Below are 17,119 nucleotides of genomic sequence, written 5' to 3'. Positions count from 1 at the left end.
AGCTGAAAGGCATGGGTATTTATAGTGTGCATATACAGAGCACTTTACACTTTGTTCATTCTACTCCAGCTTTTCACTCATATGGGTAAATTTACTTTCATTCTATACAAACCTGGTAGAATCTCACATTTGTCATTCCATGTCATGGATACCAAAACTGCTGATTCTGACTGAGGTAGGTCCATTTGGCTTTTGTAAGCAGCAGTAAGAATGTTTGAATCTGCTTAGGAGAAATTGTGGAAGGTAGAGTAGGAGAAAGAAAAACAAACAGGGTGAGGGAAAAAAAGGAGCAAAAATGGGTGAAAGAGAGAAAAGTGAATGCAAAACAGATTATATGCTGTAAGACACCCATGTGTCCCAACCGAAGGTTAGGTTTCCACTATCCTGATTACACAGCACAGTCTGTCCTCTTGCATGAATATTTTGTTTAATTGAATCACTCTTGAAATTAACCATGTAATTAAAACACTAATTTTATGTATTAAAAAAATAGAGACATTGGCAAAACTTGCAACTCCACAAGATTCCTCCATCTTCTGTTTGTGCAGATAATAAATTAAGTGTTGTAATGCAAAAGCTACTTACTAGAAATACATTTCATAGAATCATAGAAGATCAGGGTTGGAAGGGACCTCAGGAGGTCATCTAGTCCAACCCCCTGCTCAAAGCAGGACCAACCCCAACTAAATCATCCTGGCCAGGGCTTTGTCAAGCCTGACCTTAAAAACTTCTAAGGAAGGAGATTCCACCACCTCCCTAGGTAACGCATTCCAGTGTTTCACCACCCTCCTAGTGAAATATGTTTCCTAATATCCAACCTAGACCTCCCCCACTGCAACTTGAGACCATTGCTCTTTGTTCTGTCATTTGCCACCACTGAGAGCAGCCTAGCTCCATCCTCTTTGGAACCCCGCTTCCAGTAGTTGACAGCAGCTATCAAATCCCCCCTCACTCTTCTCTTCTGCAGACTAAATAAGCCCAGTTCCCTCAGCCTCTCCTCATAAGTCTGGTGTCCAGCCGCCTAAACATTTTCGTTGCCCTTTGTTGGATTCTCTCCAATTTGTCCACATCCTTTCTGTAGTGTGGGGGACCAAAACTGGACACAATACTCCATATGTGGCCTCACCAGTGCCTAATAGAGGGGAATAATCACTTCCCTCGATCAGCTGGCAATGCTCACACTAACGCAGGCCAATATGCCATTAGCCTTGTTGGCAACAAGGGCACACTGTTGACTCATATCCAGCTTCTCGTCCACTGTAATCCCCAGGTCGTTTTCTGCAGAACTGCCGCTTAGTCAGCCAGTCCCCAGCCTGTAGCAGTGCATGGGATGACTCTGCCCTTGTCTTTGTTGAACCTCATCAGATTTCTTTTGGCCCAATCCTCCAATTTGTCTAGGTCACTCTCCCTACCCTCCAGCCTATCTTAGTGTCATCCGCGAACTTGCTGAGAGTGCAATCCATCACATCTTCCAGATCATTAATGAAGATGTTGAACAAAACCGGCCCCAGGACCGACCCCTGGGGGCACTCCACTTGATACTGGCTGCTAACTAGACATCGAGCTGTTGATCACTACCCGCTGAGTCCAAAGATCTAGCCAGCTTTCTATCCACCTTATAGTCCATTCATCCAATCCATACTTCTTTAACTTGCTGGCAAGAATACTGTTTGATACCATATCAAAAGCTTTGCTAAAGTCAAGGTATTCACGTCCACCGTTTCCCCCATGTCCACCGAGCCAGTTATCTCATCATAGAAGGCAATCAGGTGGGTCAGGTATGACTTACCCTTGGTGAATCCATGCTGACTGTTCCTGATCATCTTCCTCTCCTCTACGTACTTCAAAATGGATTCCTTGAGGACCTGCTCCATGATTTTTCCGGGGACTGAGGTGTGGCTGACCAGTTTGTAGTTCCCTGGATTCTTCTTCTTCCCTTTACACTCCTCCCTTGTCATCTGTTCAAGTTTCCACTTCTTGTAAACTTCCTTTTTGTGTTTAAGCTCACTGAAGATTTCTCTGTTGAGCCAAGCTGGTCGCCTGCCATATTTGCTACTCTTTCTGCACATCTGAATGGTTTGTTTTTGCGCCCCTTCTGAGGCTTCTTTAAAATACAGCCAGTTCTCCTGGACTCCTTTCTCCCTCATATTAGCCTCCATGGGGATCCTGCCCATCAGTGAAGTCCAGGGTCCGTATTCTGCTGCTCTCCTTTCTTCCTTTTGTCAGGATCCTGAACTGGACCATCTCATGGTCACTGCTGTCCAGGTTGTCACCGGCTTCTACATCCCCTACCAATTCTTCTGTTTGTGAGCAGCAGGTCAAGAGGCGCATGGCCCCTAGTTGGTTTCTCCAGCACTTGCACCAGCAAGTTTCCCCTAACACTCTCCAAAAACTTCCTGGATTGTCTGTGCACTGCTGTATTACTCTCCCAGTAGATGTCAGGGTGATTGAAGTCCCCCATGAAAACCAGGGCCAGTGATCTGGAAACTTCTGTTAGTTGTCCAAAGAAAACCTCGTCTGCCTCATCCTCCTGGTCTGGTGGCCTATAGCAGACGCCCACCACGACATCATTCTTGTTGCTCTCGTGTCTAAACTTAAACCAAAGACTCTCAACAGGCTTTTCTCCAGTTTCATACTGGAGATCTGATCAATCATACTGCTCTCTTACATACAGCACATACCCTCCACCTTTTCTCCCCCACTTGTCCTTCCTGAACAGTTTATACCCATCCATGACAGTGCTCCAGTCATGTGAATTACCCCACCAAGTCTCTATTATTCCAATCACAATAGTCTTATTGTAAAGCAAACATAGTATACAACAGATTGTAACAATTCGGTTTTATACTGGTAAGGTTAGTTATCACTTATAAAATTCCATGGGCTGATCCAGCTCCAATGACATCCATGGGAGTCTTTCTATTGTTCTTCCATGGGCGCTGGGCCAGTCCTTTATCAGCACTTGAAAATTCTCCTTGATCAATGTTTGTTTCTCAGTGAGTAGAGGAAAGAATCCAAGCCCATATATGTCTGCAGATGCCCTTAACTTCTTTTTGGCTTTGTAATGAGTTATTTGTATTATGACAGTGCTCATATGTGCTAGGTACTATATGGACATATATAAAGACAATAGATGCTCTGAAGAACCTAAAGTCTCTTCCCCTGCTCCAAAGAAATAAAAGTAATTAAATCTTATATCTCATGTAGTTTTGGAGAAGCCTCTGATTTCTAGGGTGTTGTTCATTATTTTTCTTTGAAACTGTGGGAATGTATCTTTTCTGCAAGGTTGTCAATATGTACAACAAATACAGGCTGGAAGAGAGCAGGATTTATTCATTTAATGCTGAATTTCAAAAGTGAGGTTGCAGAAAACGTTAAACAGCAATTTTTGCACCATTAGTTTGGAAACTGATGTAGATAAATGTGTGCACTTCCTCAGTATAGACACAGTTATATGCGTATAAAGGTGCTTATGTAGCTATAGCTTATTACTTTAATGTAAGCTATAGCAGGTTAGTACTAATAGCTATGGTGACTGGTGGGTCCAACAGCAGTTACACATTTGGTATTTGTAGCAATTCTGCGGAGCTCACAAAATGGACGATAAAAAGGTCAGGGTTCAGGGATATTGATGAAGTACTGTGGGAAATCTTGCAGAGCAGCTGCCCTTGCTGTAGCTGTTCTGTAGAATGTGTTCAGTCTTCATGGTCCAGCAGCAAATTCACTTGGGGAACAGGTAATTCTGGGCCTGTGTATGTGGGGATATGCAGGAAAATTAATCGAAATTAACTAAAGGTGTGATTTTGAAGTGGATTATTTAAACTGTATTAAATCCCTGTGTGAACACCCGCATTCGGAATTAAAGTTAAATTCCAACATGAATTAAATTAAGCTGAATTAAGGCCCCTTTAATTCTGAATAATAGCATACAGACAGGGATTTAATGAGGATTAATTTAAACACTTCAAATTCACAACTTAATTTGGATTAATTTTCCTGGATGTTGCCATGTAGACAAGCCCTGTTACACGATGCAAACGATGCGTGAAACTGCTGCCTTAGGTAGGGGGCAGAGCTGCACACAATTTCTGGGTTTCTTATTTTATGGTATCAAGTTGGCAGGAAAAGAAAAACATTCTGTAAAATGCTATGAATTTTGTGAAAATATTTGCAGGACCAAATTCTGCCAAGTCCATACAACATTCCACAGTGCATACACATATGCTTGCTTGCTGGCACGCTCTTTGTAATGATATTTATTAAACATTTGTGGATTTCCTGATAAAAAACCATGCGAAAGAGCAATGCCAAAGAGTGACTCTTGGGTGAAATTGACAAGATGCCAGAAATTGCAAAAACAGAGAGATTGCACATCCATTCCTTTATTACCACAGTAATCCCTCCAAATCAGGACTGAAATGCATTTGTGGGGGAAACTTACACTGACACTGCTAGCACCTATTCTAGAGATAAAGAGAGTCCTTTAGTCCTGCATTCAAGAACATTTCACCAGCACCAAATTAATATAAACACTTCCCATGTATGTAATTTTTTCTTTAAAATGGGATTGCTATGGTCTCTAATTTTCTCTAGACTATAATCATAACTGTGCAATGCTACACAGCTGTTGAAATAGTGTGTTATGCATGGAAATGGGCTGAACTTGTAGCTATAGTCCTGGTATATTTCCAGCACATACCGGAGTCATGCCATGATGCAACCAGAACAGTTAAGAGCATAGCCGGCTTTTAGACAAGGACCCCTGGTTTCAGTATGTGCCTCAGAAAGAACTGACCCCACTTCTGCATAATGAGACTTTACAAGTTTGTGTTACCCTCTGGTCCATACAACGCTATAACCCCTTCTTTACATCTGCATGGGGCAGTGATCATTGCACCATTCTGTGTGTAGGAGGGCAGCAGTTTATAGCAGCATAATCCTAAATTTATTTCCAGACTCAGCTATCACACTTTAATGAAGGTTTTCTAATGAGCTGTTTAAATAGTAATTAGAGGCTAACACTGAAGAGGGAGATAAAGTCTGTGGGTATCTAACTCTTCAGGGAAGGACCTGATAAGAAAGAACTGAATGATTTTTCTTCTGGGATCAATTCCAAACAGCAATTATCCCCTTGATATCATGCTGCTTAAACAGGAACAGATTGAAAAAATACTTTACAGTGGCTGGTGATGAATGGGCTGCTTTCCCTTCATTTTATTAGGAAGGGACTGGTTTTTCACCAGTACCTTAGAGACCAAATGTTTTTTCTGCATGCAATCAAACTCTGATTTTTATGTTTAGGCACAAGCGGCTGGACTTGGGTTACTAACTAACACTCTCAGATCAGAGGTTGCCAGGTCACTGACCCTTTGCTGTTTTAAGTAAGAAGCATTAAACTTTACTAAAAATGAGTCTCTCTCCCCTAATTATGTCGACATTGTTCCAAACACTGCGGCTATGAGTGTGCAGGATGACATGACTCAGACCTAAGACTCTCTCTCTCTGTCATCTGAGGTTGTCTGTAAGTTAAGTAAATTCTGCAGCCTCAGGTGATTCACTGTGCTGCAACACAAAACAACCCTTTATGGGATTAAAAAAAAAAAAAAAGAGGAAATGATCGAACCGTCAATTTTCTACCATACGATGACAGCTCCGGGAGCTGCTGGGGGCTTGGCTCAAACTGTTATGAAATTAAGCAAATCACAAAAACAGTGTTCAATATAACATTCAGGGCAGATTTTCTGAGAAGTGATTATTATTTATTACTTGTATCACCATAATGCCTTGGAGTCCCAGCCACGGGTCAGGAACCCATCTTGTGCTCAGCACTGTATAGACACAGAACAAGAAGTCAGTTGCTGCCTCAAAGAGCTTCCAGTCTAAGCACTGCCCAGAGCCGCAGAAAGTGCCCAGAGCCGCAGAAATGTGCTGGCAGGCTCTGTGTCTGCAGAAGCCCACAGAAGTGGGCAGGCAGCAAACATGGAATCACAAGTATAAGGCTCTAACTCAAATGAGAAGGCAATAGAAAATCTGGAATTAAGGCACTCTCTCCATCCACCAAGGATTTCACTCCGTGCCCATCACTATCGTATCTGAGCACCTGTGGTGTTCAAATGTTGCAGGGGTTTCAGATGCTAGATACCACATGCGCTATGATGCCTTGACTCACAAAAGCAAAGTTAAAGACAGTGGACAGACATAATTCTCCATTATCTAGAATTTGGTGGTGATACGCATGAAACCAATACCCTCCGTATACCTTCTGTTGACATACTAACCAGTCTATGGCTTGTACAGATCCTTGAGGTTCTGCAATACAGCCGTGGAAAATGGGAGAGCCATTTTCGTTGGCTGGAGGGGGATGCTCTCGATAGTTAGCACGATCCCCTTGATCCTGGTGATGAGGCCAATAACGTCAGCAGTACTGTCTCCTTTTGGCCACGGGAGTGTGAGACTAGGGTTATATCTACACTGCAATTAAAAATTCACAGGTTGCCCACGCCAGCTGACTTGGGTCACAGAGCTCAGATTGTGGGGCTGTTTAATTGCAGTTCTGGCTCAGGCTGCAGCCTGAGCTCTGGGACCCTCCCACCTCACAAGGTCTTAGAGCCTGGGCTCCAGCCCAAGCCTGAATGTCTACACAGCTACTAAACAGCTCCTCAACCTGAGCCCTGCGAGCCCGAGTCAGCTGGCATGGGGCAGTCGCAGGTTTTTAATCACATTGTAGACATGGTAGGGACAGGTTTGGCTGCATAACAGTGCACAGGCTACTGCTTTGCTTCTGCACTGGCCCCCAAACTCATTTTCAATCCTGAGTCTGTCTGGATTCAAAGCCAGGCCTCTAGCTGGAGCACTAAATATTTAAATAAGGCATCTTCTCACAGACTGACTCCTTCTCTGACTTAGTCCTATGGGGAATGGTGAAAACTGAATTCATATGCATGTTCAAGGAGACGGGGGAATGCTACAAACTCAGATTCACTGCATAATGGCACTGTCCTACCTACCTCCCATGGGGCTGTGAGGATTCCTCTGTTAATATCAACAAAGTGCAGTCAATGAGAGAGAGCTGGGAGGGGAGAGAGAAAGGTCTTATTCAAAGACAGATCTTGTGGTCCCAGCAAAGGGAATAAGACAGGATCTGCCAATGAGAACGGCTAGGTATATCAATGGACCCCTTTAAAAAATGTGCTCCCTGATCACAGTCCCCCAGCCCTCCAAACCTGCTCACTCACAGGTATACGGATCACGTCAGTCAGGTTTCTGCTCTCTGGCTGCACTGATGCAACCTGCAGGGAGAGACGAGATTCTTGGAGTTAAATGGGACAGACTCAGGGATAACTGTAGCATTTAGACTCTTTTTTTTCTTGCAGTAAATATCCTAAGCATATTAGGGTTTCATTTGGCTACAGAATACAAGGAACATAATGCACAGCCACAAATCCTGAGCACGGAAGGAGAGAAGGAAAAGCAGATCCTGACAGTTCCCTAGAGCTGTTCTTGCATTCGCATGACTTGTCTGGGGGAAGGGCATGCAGCGTGCCAACCGCTCAAGCTAACACAAGGACCATCGCAAGTCAGAGGGTACCAGAGGGTTACACACTACAATTCCTTCTTTGGCTCGCAGATTCAAAGGCTCATCCTGAGTAGTGTGCAAAGAGTGGGTGCAAGAACTCTGGACCTGTTAACTCTGCAAAAGGTCTCTCTTGGGAACATCTTTTAGAATCCACTGCCTTAGAACATTTGTTCGTTGTAGCAGTAACACACCACAGGAACGTATTAGTCAGCTATACCACCACCTGATCGTGCTTGGCCAAAGGATCCTAGATGGGGCCCCAAGACTCAGTACTTTGCTACCTTGGAATATCTGCAGTGAAGGGGAGAGAAGGAAAGAGTGTGCTTCAGAAAAAGACATAAAACACCCCAACCTGGAAACTGTCCAGCCTTCGCTGGGAAATTGAGCCATGCCTTGGAGGGGATGGGAATCCCCTTGGAAGATATTCAAAGATTTCAAGTCTGCTACTTCCTTCCACTTACAATGACAGCTAAATCAGAGAGCCTGTCCCTCACTCCCTGCATGTGACAGAGATTCTGTGCCAGCGGCTGGGAACCAGGGCTATAGGAAGCAGTCAGAGCTGGGGGGCTTGGAGGGGAAGAGGGTGGGGAACAGAACAGCATCCTCAAACAGTTTGTGAACATGTTGGATGCATGGCAGATATTGGGAGTGCTTCCAAACTCCCACTGCAGCCAAGAACAGGCCAGTCCAATGTAACAATAGAGAGTTTTCATTTCCTGAGGGCTGTTCCGTCTTAGGAGGGGCACATTCCAGGTGCTACTGACATACTGGAGCAAAACCAGCCTTCGAAGCAGACTCTCCTCCCAAGGTGCGTCTGCCTGTTAGCAAAATGTTTACTTTGTAAGTAACCTAAAGCTGTGCATTTCACCTTACAATTCAGCTAGGAGTACCCAATCTCAGTGGTCTTTGAGGTAGTTTGAACCTAAACAGGTAGGTCAGCTGAGCAAGACTGTTATTCTGCAGCGCTCAAAGGGAGAATTCACAAGCATTAGTGGAAATAACTAGAAAGTCTGACAATACTATTTTTATTGTGATGATTATGCAAAGCAATAGGGTTCACCCTCTGAGTAAACAGCTATGGTCTAATGGGTAAAGCACAGAATCAACAGTGAAGAGATACTGGTTGTAACCTTGGCACTGCTAAACATCTGGTGTATGACTAAGATCATTTAAGTGGTATATGCCTCAGTTTTCCCCTTCTAAAATGAGGATTACACAGAATCGTGTGCTTCACAGGGGTGTTCTGAGTGTTGACTTATTGATGTTAGGAAAGTGCTCTGAGATCCTCGGATGGAAAGTACCAGAGAAGGGCAAGGGATTACTATATGCTAAGGTTTGGCACCAATGATTAGCTAAGAAGGGAATTCAAATTCCTGTAGTTAACACTTGGCCCAGTAAACAATGTGCCAGATAAGGACATTTTGGAGTGGGGCTGACACTGCAGCTGTGTTCTCCGGATTTCCCCGAATCCCACGGCTCTGTAACCAGGGGAACGATACGCGAGGAAAAGGATGAGAGGGACGCAGACCAGCAGCATATTTTCCTGGCCCAGCCAGAGGAGGTGTCAAGCTCCCCTCACCGCTCCTGTTGAGGGATGATTTCCAGCTAATTGGCTGGGTCAGCACAGATGAGTAGAGAAGGGACTGAAATCCAATGCAATTAAAGATCTAAACAGCATAACCTGAAAGCTGCTTTGACACTGACATTCCTCCCTTAATAGCCCCATCACAGGAAGTCGAATACCCATAAACACACACACACAGCACATGCACACACACCTCTCTCACCACAATGGATCACATAGAAACCTGTTTGTTTAGTACTGGTCACTCCACTGTCTGCCCATTCCAATCAGCAGAGTAAGACCAGCGTGGTGTATCCCTGAGTTGTTAGTAAGCAGTCAGACATGCAAATCTATGCGAATATGTGCGTGTTGCAACGATATGGAAACTGCCTGGCAGAGAACTGTGGAGCCTTTTATGAGTAGATTCAGAAGAAAAGCTCAATGCACCTCCATGAAAAACAAATGTCTCCAGATGTTCATTTAAATTTCATATGCCTGGCAAGATTCCAGCAAAACACACATGGCTTGGACTTGATGGGCCCAGAAGGTGGGATTCAGACACAGATCCAGGTAAGGCTGAACTTTGAGACAACTCAGAGCTACAGATTCTGGTTTGAGCAGACTGCTGAAAAAAATGCAGGGATCAGCCATTCTCACAGGGAGAGAGCTGTGTCGCTGGAGCTCAGCAGTGTGTGCCTTCCCTGGCAGGAAGCTGTGTGTCTGAGAGGCGAGGAAACAAGAAGGCTTTGGAGACAGCAATCCCATGCAGCTCCTTGCTGGCTTTCCCTGCGACTGATCCAAGAGTGCCATGTTTACTTACAGCCTTCCTCTCTGCTCAACTGCCAAGCAGCCTTAATGACCGGACAAGAACCACTGGGCCAGGAAATGCACTGTATCACATCAGATAAAAAGGACATTACACAGGGATACCTTGCTGGCATTAACCCTGATTTACCTGGGCTCCAAGTGCTCTGCCCAGGGGCCATGGTTACTCCAGGACAAAAGAACTTTCGCCCCCTCTTGCTGCAATGAAGGCATGCACCTGGGGGAAGCATTCCCAACAGCAGCTCTTAGTTACCAGAGTCAGAATGTTAACGCCACAGGGTGTTGCTAAAACTGACATTGTTATAGCAGATGTGATTGAGTCCAACCAATGATAAAGACTTAGCAGCATACAGGGCTAGGGATCTGGGTTTAAATCCTCCTTATGACATGTGTGCTTGCTAGATTTTGCATTACTGCCTTACTCCCTGCATCACTGGAACTACAAACCCATCACCCATCCCTGCTATTGATAGCCACCGTTTGAAAGAGCAAGCCAGGCACTGAGAGTCTGGAGTAAAGTACGGAGATGGCCAGCAAAGTAAGATCTTCCAATTCAAGCTGGATTGATATTAAAACATGACGACAAAGTAGTTTTTAAAAGCTGTGAAAGAGGTGAACGAGATTTAACCCTCTAGCTCACAGCCGGGGAGGAGGGGCATTGGCCTGAGACTCTGAAAATTAGGGTTTAATCATTAGCTCTGTCACAGCCTTCCTGTGTGACCTTGGGCGTGTCACTTACTCTCTCTGGGCTTTGGTTCCTATCTGTAAAATGGGGATAGTAATTGTCCCTTTCGTCCTTGTTTATTTAGATTATAAGCTCTTCGTAACAGGTCCTGTCTCTTATTGTGTGTCTTGCACATAGCCCGGGAGGTCATCAACCTCAGCTGGGACTTCTAGGCATTACCACAATACAAATAATAGTAAAATATAGAATAATGTATTGGAGAAAGCATGTTTTGTCTCTCTTGCTCTTGATTTAGAGCTGCACATACAAAACATGTCAAACTGTCAGCAAGGCAGGGCTGCAAATCTTTAGAAACAGTGCACAGTGCAGAATGCACCAATCTTGAAGCATAAAGTCTTTTTCATGGTGACTTTACCGCTAGGATGAGACTCAGAAATGCCCAGGAAAGTATCAGTTTTCCCATAAACAGCCATTCTGACTTGCTGCTCCTCAGTATGGTATATACTGTACTCAGTAAACATTATTACAAAGACACAACATACAGTGCAATTACATCCATGAGCTGACCTGAGCTGGTAATTCTGCAGCCCTTCCGCGGTGACTCCATCAGTTTCTACAGCATTTAACATTTCATTTAAATTTCTCCCTCATATGGCGGTGAAGGAAACCATCTGTTTGTGACCTGATGCAGTGCTGTCTGCCTGAGTCTGCGGATAGACACAGTAAAACACTAAGCCTTATGAGGGGTGTGAACTGACATCCACCTCAATTGGTTGTTAACTCTTAAGACCAATGATGGCAACTGATAATTATTTCACTGCCGATCGTTTTAGCAGATCAGCCAGCTATTCTGGGATTGTGGGCAGACCAGGGGTTATTTCTGTAACTCATGGTAGCTAAGGAACAAAACTTGGCAGGAGCAGAAAGACAAAAACAGCACCAATAGTTTTAACAAAAACATTAAAATAATTTCCTAAAATAGTGTTTTCTGCAAAATTTGAGGTGGCAGAAGTCTCTAGAAATCCCTTGCCCTATAAACCCCAATCACCTACTCCACTATTTCCTTCCAGTTACCTAACTTACCAACCAACTGTTACTCTGAAACCTAACTTACCAACCCTCTCCTACTCTTTGCTGCTTAAACACCTGCCATCTTGTCTCCTTGCCCTCTTTCTGGTAATGGTGAAATGAGTCATCTAGGGACAACTAATGATTCATCATAAAACATGGTGTAATGAGGGTCGGAATGGGTGGGGAGAAATGGCTGTATTCTTCTGAAGCACCACCCCTAAACCCAAGCTCCATCCATAATGAAATATTATAACATGTTGTCATAGCAATTCAGGCAGCAAGACTTTACAGGAGGGAGAGGGAAACGGGAGCACCAACCAAATTCACATGGTTTCTGAAATCTCTAGAGGACCTTTTCTCTCGGATAAACTCTGTGATGGGGCAGCTGCTCCCAAGCAATGAGGTAATGCCAAACGGGTGCCAATAAGCAATTCTTATTGCGCTGCCATACATTCTGATACGCTCACATCCTCCCTGTGTGTAAAACAAGATAGGGGTATTTACAAAAATAATGGACATGTGGTCAAATGACCAAAAATACTGTGTGTTAGTGTGTTATAGCCCCATGGCCGACGTGCTAGCCAGCAGCTCAGGTACGGAGGAGGGATAGCTCAGTGGGAGAGGAGGGATAGCTCAGTGGTTTGAGCATTGGCCTGCTAAACCCAGGGTTGTGAGTTCAATCCTTGAGGAGGCCATTTAGGGATCTGGGGCAAAAATTGGGGATTGGTCCTGCTTTGAGCAGGGAGTTGGACTAGATGACCTCCTGAGGTCCCTTCCAACCCTGATAGTCTATGATTCTATACAGAGGGTAAGAGTTTGTCACACTCATTCTGATTTTTGTTAGGGCTTTTCAAAGAGGTTCAAACTTTTCATTAAATTAAAATATCCAAAAGGCTAATACAGCAAATACTGACTGGAACTGAGAGTGAGAGTACAGCTCCTCTGATGGTGCTGAGTTGTCTGGAGCCAAAGGCTGAGGGCAATATTAAACCACCTTAGGGAGCTATTTTAATCTGGCTGCATAAACCTGGCTGCATTTGGATTTTACATCTAGGTCTCCTTTGCATTTACTTCCATTCTACAGTAGTGAACAATAGAAGCCTATTCATAGAACAAAAACTCTTGCCCATTAAAAACAAGACATGTAGAGATGCAAGAGAGCCCCTTTTAAAGTGAACATCTGATGAAAATGGGTAAAAGTATTGTTCATTTTGCTTCTTCATTAGCTGTCTTTGAATTGAATTGCAAAACAGGATCCTTTCTGCAGCTCTACGGCCCTGGCACTATTTTTTAAAATTTATAATGTTTTATTATTTTTTTCAAATACAAGAGATATACCAAAATACAAAATTCATCATAACACACAGATTAAGTAAAGAGGGCTAGGATAAGGCAGGGGAAGGAAAGCGAAATATCTATCTTCAGTCTGCATTAATCAAAGACCTCTAAAAAGGCAGCCCAAATTACTTTGAATTTTTTGGGCATTTCTTTTCTGTGGAATGCCAATGGTTCGCAAGGAGGCCATATCATTAAGCCAGGCATGAGCATTTGGTGGTGATCTCTGGCACTGTTTAAAGAAGCATCTTTGCAAGGATATCCATCCAGCAGCCCCCTCCCACCTCCCACATCAAAATTAACAAGACCTGGCAGTAAAGCACAGCAGCAAAATATATCCCCATTAAACACAAACTTTTATCTTCACTTGTAAGGCCCATCACAGCCCAATTGCACCCAATTTACCATGCTTTATATTGGGATATTGATTCCCACCTCCACTCTGCCAATGGTACGAGCTTTCACTGCCCAGGTGTTACATTTTTGAACAATCACCTTTGGGGTTTCTCCCATGCTGCTCCATACACTTGCGAGGAGCTCCCTGTAACCATCTGCAAAACCAACTCATTGTCCTCCTTGAAATTCTCCTTTGCCGTGATGCCTGCAGAAAGCTCCTCAGTGGTTAGGCAGCTTGTGTGCCATGACGGCTACTTTTCATGCTGACCACGGTCATCTCACTGTTTCCTTGCTCTCCCCTCATCTGTTTGCTGCCCATGGTCTTACATTGCAAGCTCTCTGGGGCAGGAAGTGTCTCTATTATCTGCCAGTACAGTGCCAATCACAATGGGGCCCTGCCTACTGTAATAATAATAAAATACTAATATCCTACCCCAGCAAAGAAAAAATCAAATCCACTCCAATTCTGTCAGGGCCCAAACCAACAGACAGTCTTTGCAGTGTGTCCTGAAGGTGGACATATTCATGGAATTCTGGATTTGAAGCAGTGATTTCCAGAGCAAGGGATCCTTGGAGTCCTGCTTTCTCTTTTACACAGCTCCAGCCGCGGCGGTATAGCACAGGGAGAGAGTCATCTTTCAGGCAGGCAAACTCCAACCCATTAAAGGTTTCTTTATAACTCAAAACCAACACCTTCCACTCCATCCCGATACCAAAAGGCAGCCAGTGCAGGTCCTGGTGCACAGGGGTCATGTGCTCTGGGCACAATACACTGTGTAAGAAGCAGGCAGCTATCTTCCACACCAGTTGCAGTCCAGTGAAATTAAGGTGTAGCCCCACGCTGGTCACGCTGCATTAGTGGGATCTTGAGGGGCAAAGAGTATGGATAGGAGTAATGAGATCCAAAGCTGAGGGAAACAACCACAAGCTCCTAATCAAGATGGAGAAACACAGCCCTAGCTACTGTTTGATACCAATGTCTATAGACACTGCTAAGTGGTGAGTTCTGATGGCCAATGACAAGCACTCTCCACCAAAGGGGCAGATACAGCCTCTATCACCTCTTCCAGCCGCTTTCTTCAATTTACCATTATTGCCTCAGTCCTGTCTGGACTGAGCTTTAGCCAGCTTGCCTTCACCCAAGCCTCAGGCCTGGTCTACACTACCTAAGCTGCGTTAAGTCGATCTAATAATGTGTGTGTCTAAACTACCAAGTCCCTTCTGCCAAACTAAGAGGCCTGTAAAGAACTGCTTTTAACCTTGGAGGCCATCCCTTCACAGGTCCAATTGCCAGCAGAGCGTGATGCTGGGTAAGCCACCTCTGGTGAGTCCACATTTCCAGTCAAACTGTCGGGGTTACATGCTATTATTTTTTATGTTGAATCTGAAGAAAAAAGGAGGTGTCGTGGTTATTGGTGACCACTCCAGCTACGCAGAGGGAGCTCTTCAAAAAAGACTGCTTATGTGCACGGGGATGGCCCTGGAATCCTTCATGGAGATCTCTAGGAAGCTTTCATGGAGGTACTCTGCAATCCTTTGCAGAAGATTTCTGGGAAGGGCTGCCTTATTTCGTCCACCACGGTAGGACACTTTCCCAAGCCACTCCAGTATTAACTCTGCTGGCATCATTGCGGCACACAGCACTGCAGCATAAGGACCAGGTCTGTACCCAGACGCTTGCAGCATTTGCTCCCTTTCTGCCTCCGTTACCCTCAGGAGAGTGATATCGTATGTGGTCACCTACAGGAAATGGGGGAAGTTTTAAATGCTAGCCCTTAAACCACAAGCAATTTGACAAGTAATCCACCCCCTTTGGTGAATTCTGGGTCACACAACAACACTTTCTCAGGCGTGCCCTGGTTGTGGTTGGAAGGGATCACTGTGTATTGCAAGAAGCATTGAAAAAAAAAAGGGGGGGCAGCTTTCTGTTTGTCTCCCTTCCCCGCAACCTGGTGCTGCTTTTGTAAAAAACTATTTGGGGGCCTTTACACTGGTGCCTGTCCTCAAGCACCATCCAGGTTGCTAGGGAAAAGGGGCCTTTTCTCAAGTTCCAACCTGTGATCCCACGGATGTCTTCACAAAAGCAGGTTTCAGAGTAGCAGCTGTGTTAGTCTGTATTCGCAAAAAGAAAAGGAGTATTCATGTAGTGAGCTGTAGCTCACGAAAGCTTATGCTCAAATAAATTTGTTAGTCTCTAAGGTGCCACAAGTCCTCCTGTTCTTTTCACAAAAGCAGCGGCACAAGACCTCTTGCCCACACCTCGTGGTCTTACTCACAACGGCTGGAGCAGCAAACCAACTCCTGCAATAGCCAGTGGTTGTGATTACGTTGTGGCTTGCAGGGAAGTGCATTGAGGAGTGTTTCTTTTATAAAAAGAATTAACCTTGCACCAGAAACAATGCATGCACTGTCAATGCTACCCTTGTGCTTTGTATTCTTTACAGCTGAAACCTTGTCTGTTGATGCATCCTCCACACTGGGACAGAGACTTTCCCAGATTAGAAGGCGGAAAAAGATGACTCAGGAGGACATGTTCAATGAATTAATGTACGCGTCCGAGAGTGACAAGATGGAGCTCAGCACATGGAGGATTATGCTATCCAAAAGCCTGGACATGGACAGCGAGGACAGGGGAGCATGCAGGGAACAAGAGTGTGCCATGGAGGAAGAGATGCTGTGGATTATGAAGGAACAAACAGACATGTTGAGGTGTCTGACTGAGGTTCAAGAAAGGCAGCTGGATGCTAGAGTCCCTCTGCAACCAATGCTGAACCTGCTGCTATCATCACTCAGTCCTACATCCTCCTCCTCGAAACGTCCTATGAAGCGGGGGTGGGGATAGGTATCCCTTGCACTCAATACCAGGGGAGGATACAAGGACCAGAAGGTGCCCGTTCCCGAACCTTCGATTGCTACTATAGTGCATCTGTAAGCAAGCTTTCCTGGTTTCTCCCCTCAGAGTGTTATCAGCCCTTTTGCCCCAGGTTATCTTTGTTGTCTCTGTGTGTTTGTGACCATAACAAAAATTAAAGGATCAAAGAGAAAAGGCTTTTTATTCATTCAGCACATGGTGGTTGGTGGGGGTGGAGTTTACAGGGGAGAAATGCACTGGAGGGGACAGTTTGGTAGGGAACACCACAGGTAAGTGTCACATTACTCTGGCTCATTGCTGAAACTGGCTTTCCGAGCCTCACGGGCAGGGCCGGCTCGACCTTTTTTGCCATCCCAAGCAGCGGCGAAAAAAAAAAAAGTGCCCGCCGAAGAAGAATAAATAAAAAAAAGCTGCTGCCGAAGGGCCGGCGAGGGAGGCGTGCCGCCCCAGGGAAGGCCGCAGGGCCGGCGAGGGAGGCGTGCCGCCCCAGGGAAGGCCGCAGGGCCGGCGAGGGAGGCGTGCCGCCCCAGGGAAGGCCGCAGGGCCGGCGAGGGAGGCGTGCCGCCCCAGGGAAGGCCGCAGGGCCGGCGAGGGAGGCGTGCCGCCCCAGGGAAGGCCGCAGGGCCGGCGAGGGAGGAGTGCCGCCCCAGGGAAGGCCGAAGGGCCGGCGAGGGAGGAGTGCCGCCCCAGGGAAGGCCGAAGGGCCTCCCCAGGCACCTGCTTCCTTAGCTAGTGCCTAGAGCTGGCCCTGCTCGTGGATACGCAGAGCCCCTGGGACACAGCCTGGGTCAAGGT

At 45.4% G+C, this 17,119-nt stretch overlaps 1 protein-coding gene across 14 annotated transcripts in view; it reads right to left on the bottom strand.

Moving 5' to 3' along the window:
* EXD3 (exonuclease 3'-5' domain containing 3) overlaps nucleotides 1-17,119 on the bottom strand; it is a 564,575-nt gene that overhangs the window by 192,796 nt on the left and 354,660 nt on the right. For 7 of the 14 annotated variants that reach the window (XM_075120432.1, XM_075120430.1, XM_075120433.1 and 4 more), the window contains one exon: nucleotides 7,236-7,289. The exons of 4 other annotated variants lie outside the window; for them this stretch is intronic. In XM_075120432.1, coding sequence (XP_074976533.1) covers nucleotides 7,236-7,289 — 54 coding nt within the window. Of the gene's footprint in view, nucleotides 1-5,807; nucleotides 5,829-7,235; nucleotides 7,290-11,282; nucleotides 11,358-13,128; nucleotides 15,193-17,119 lie in introns of those variants that run through there. 3 more of the 14 variants (XM_075120435.1, XM_075120436.1, XM_075120434.1) reach the window with 3 other exon arrangements.

The sequence above is a fragment of the Caretta caretta genome, chromosome 16 (genome assembly GCF_965140235.1).
Source record: "Caretta caretta isolate rCarCar2 chromosome 16, rCarCar1.hap1, whole genome shotgun sequence".
Lineage (NCBI taxonomy): Eukaryota > Metazoa > Chordata > Testudines > Cheloniidae > Caretta > Caretta caretta.
This window is presented reverse-complemented; position numbering and strand designations above follow the sequence as displayed.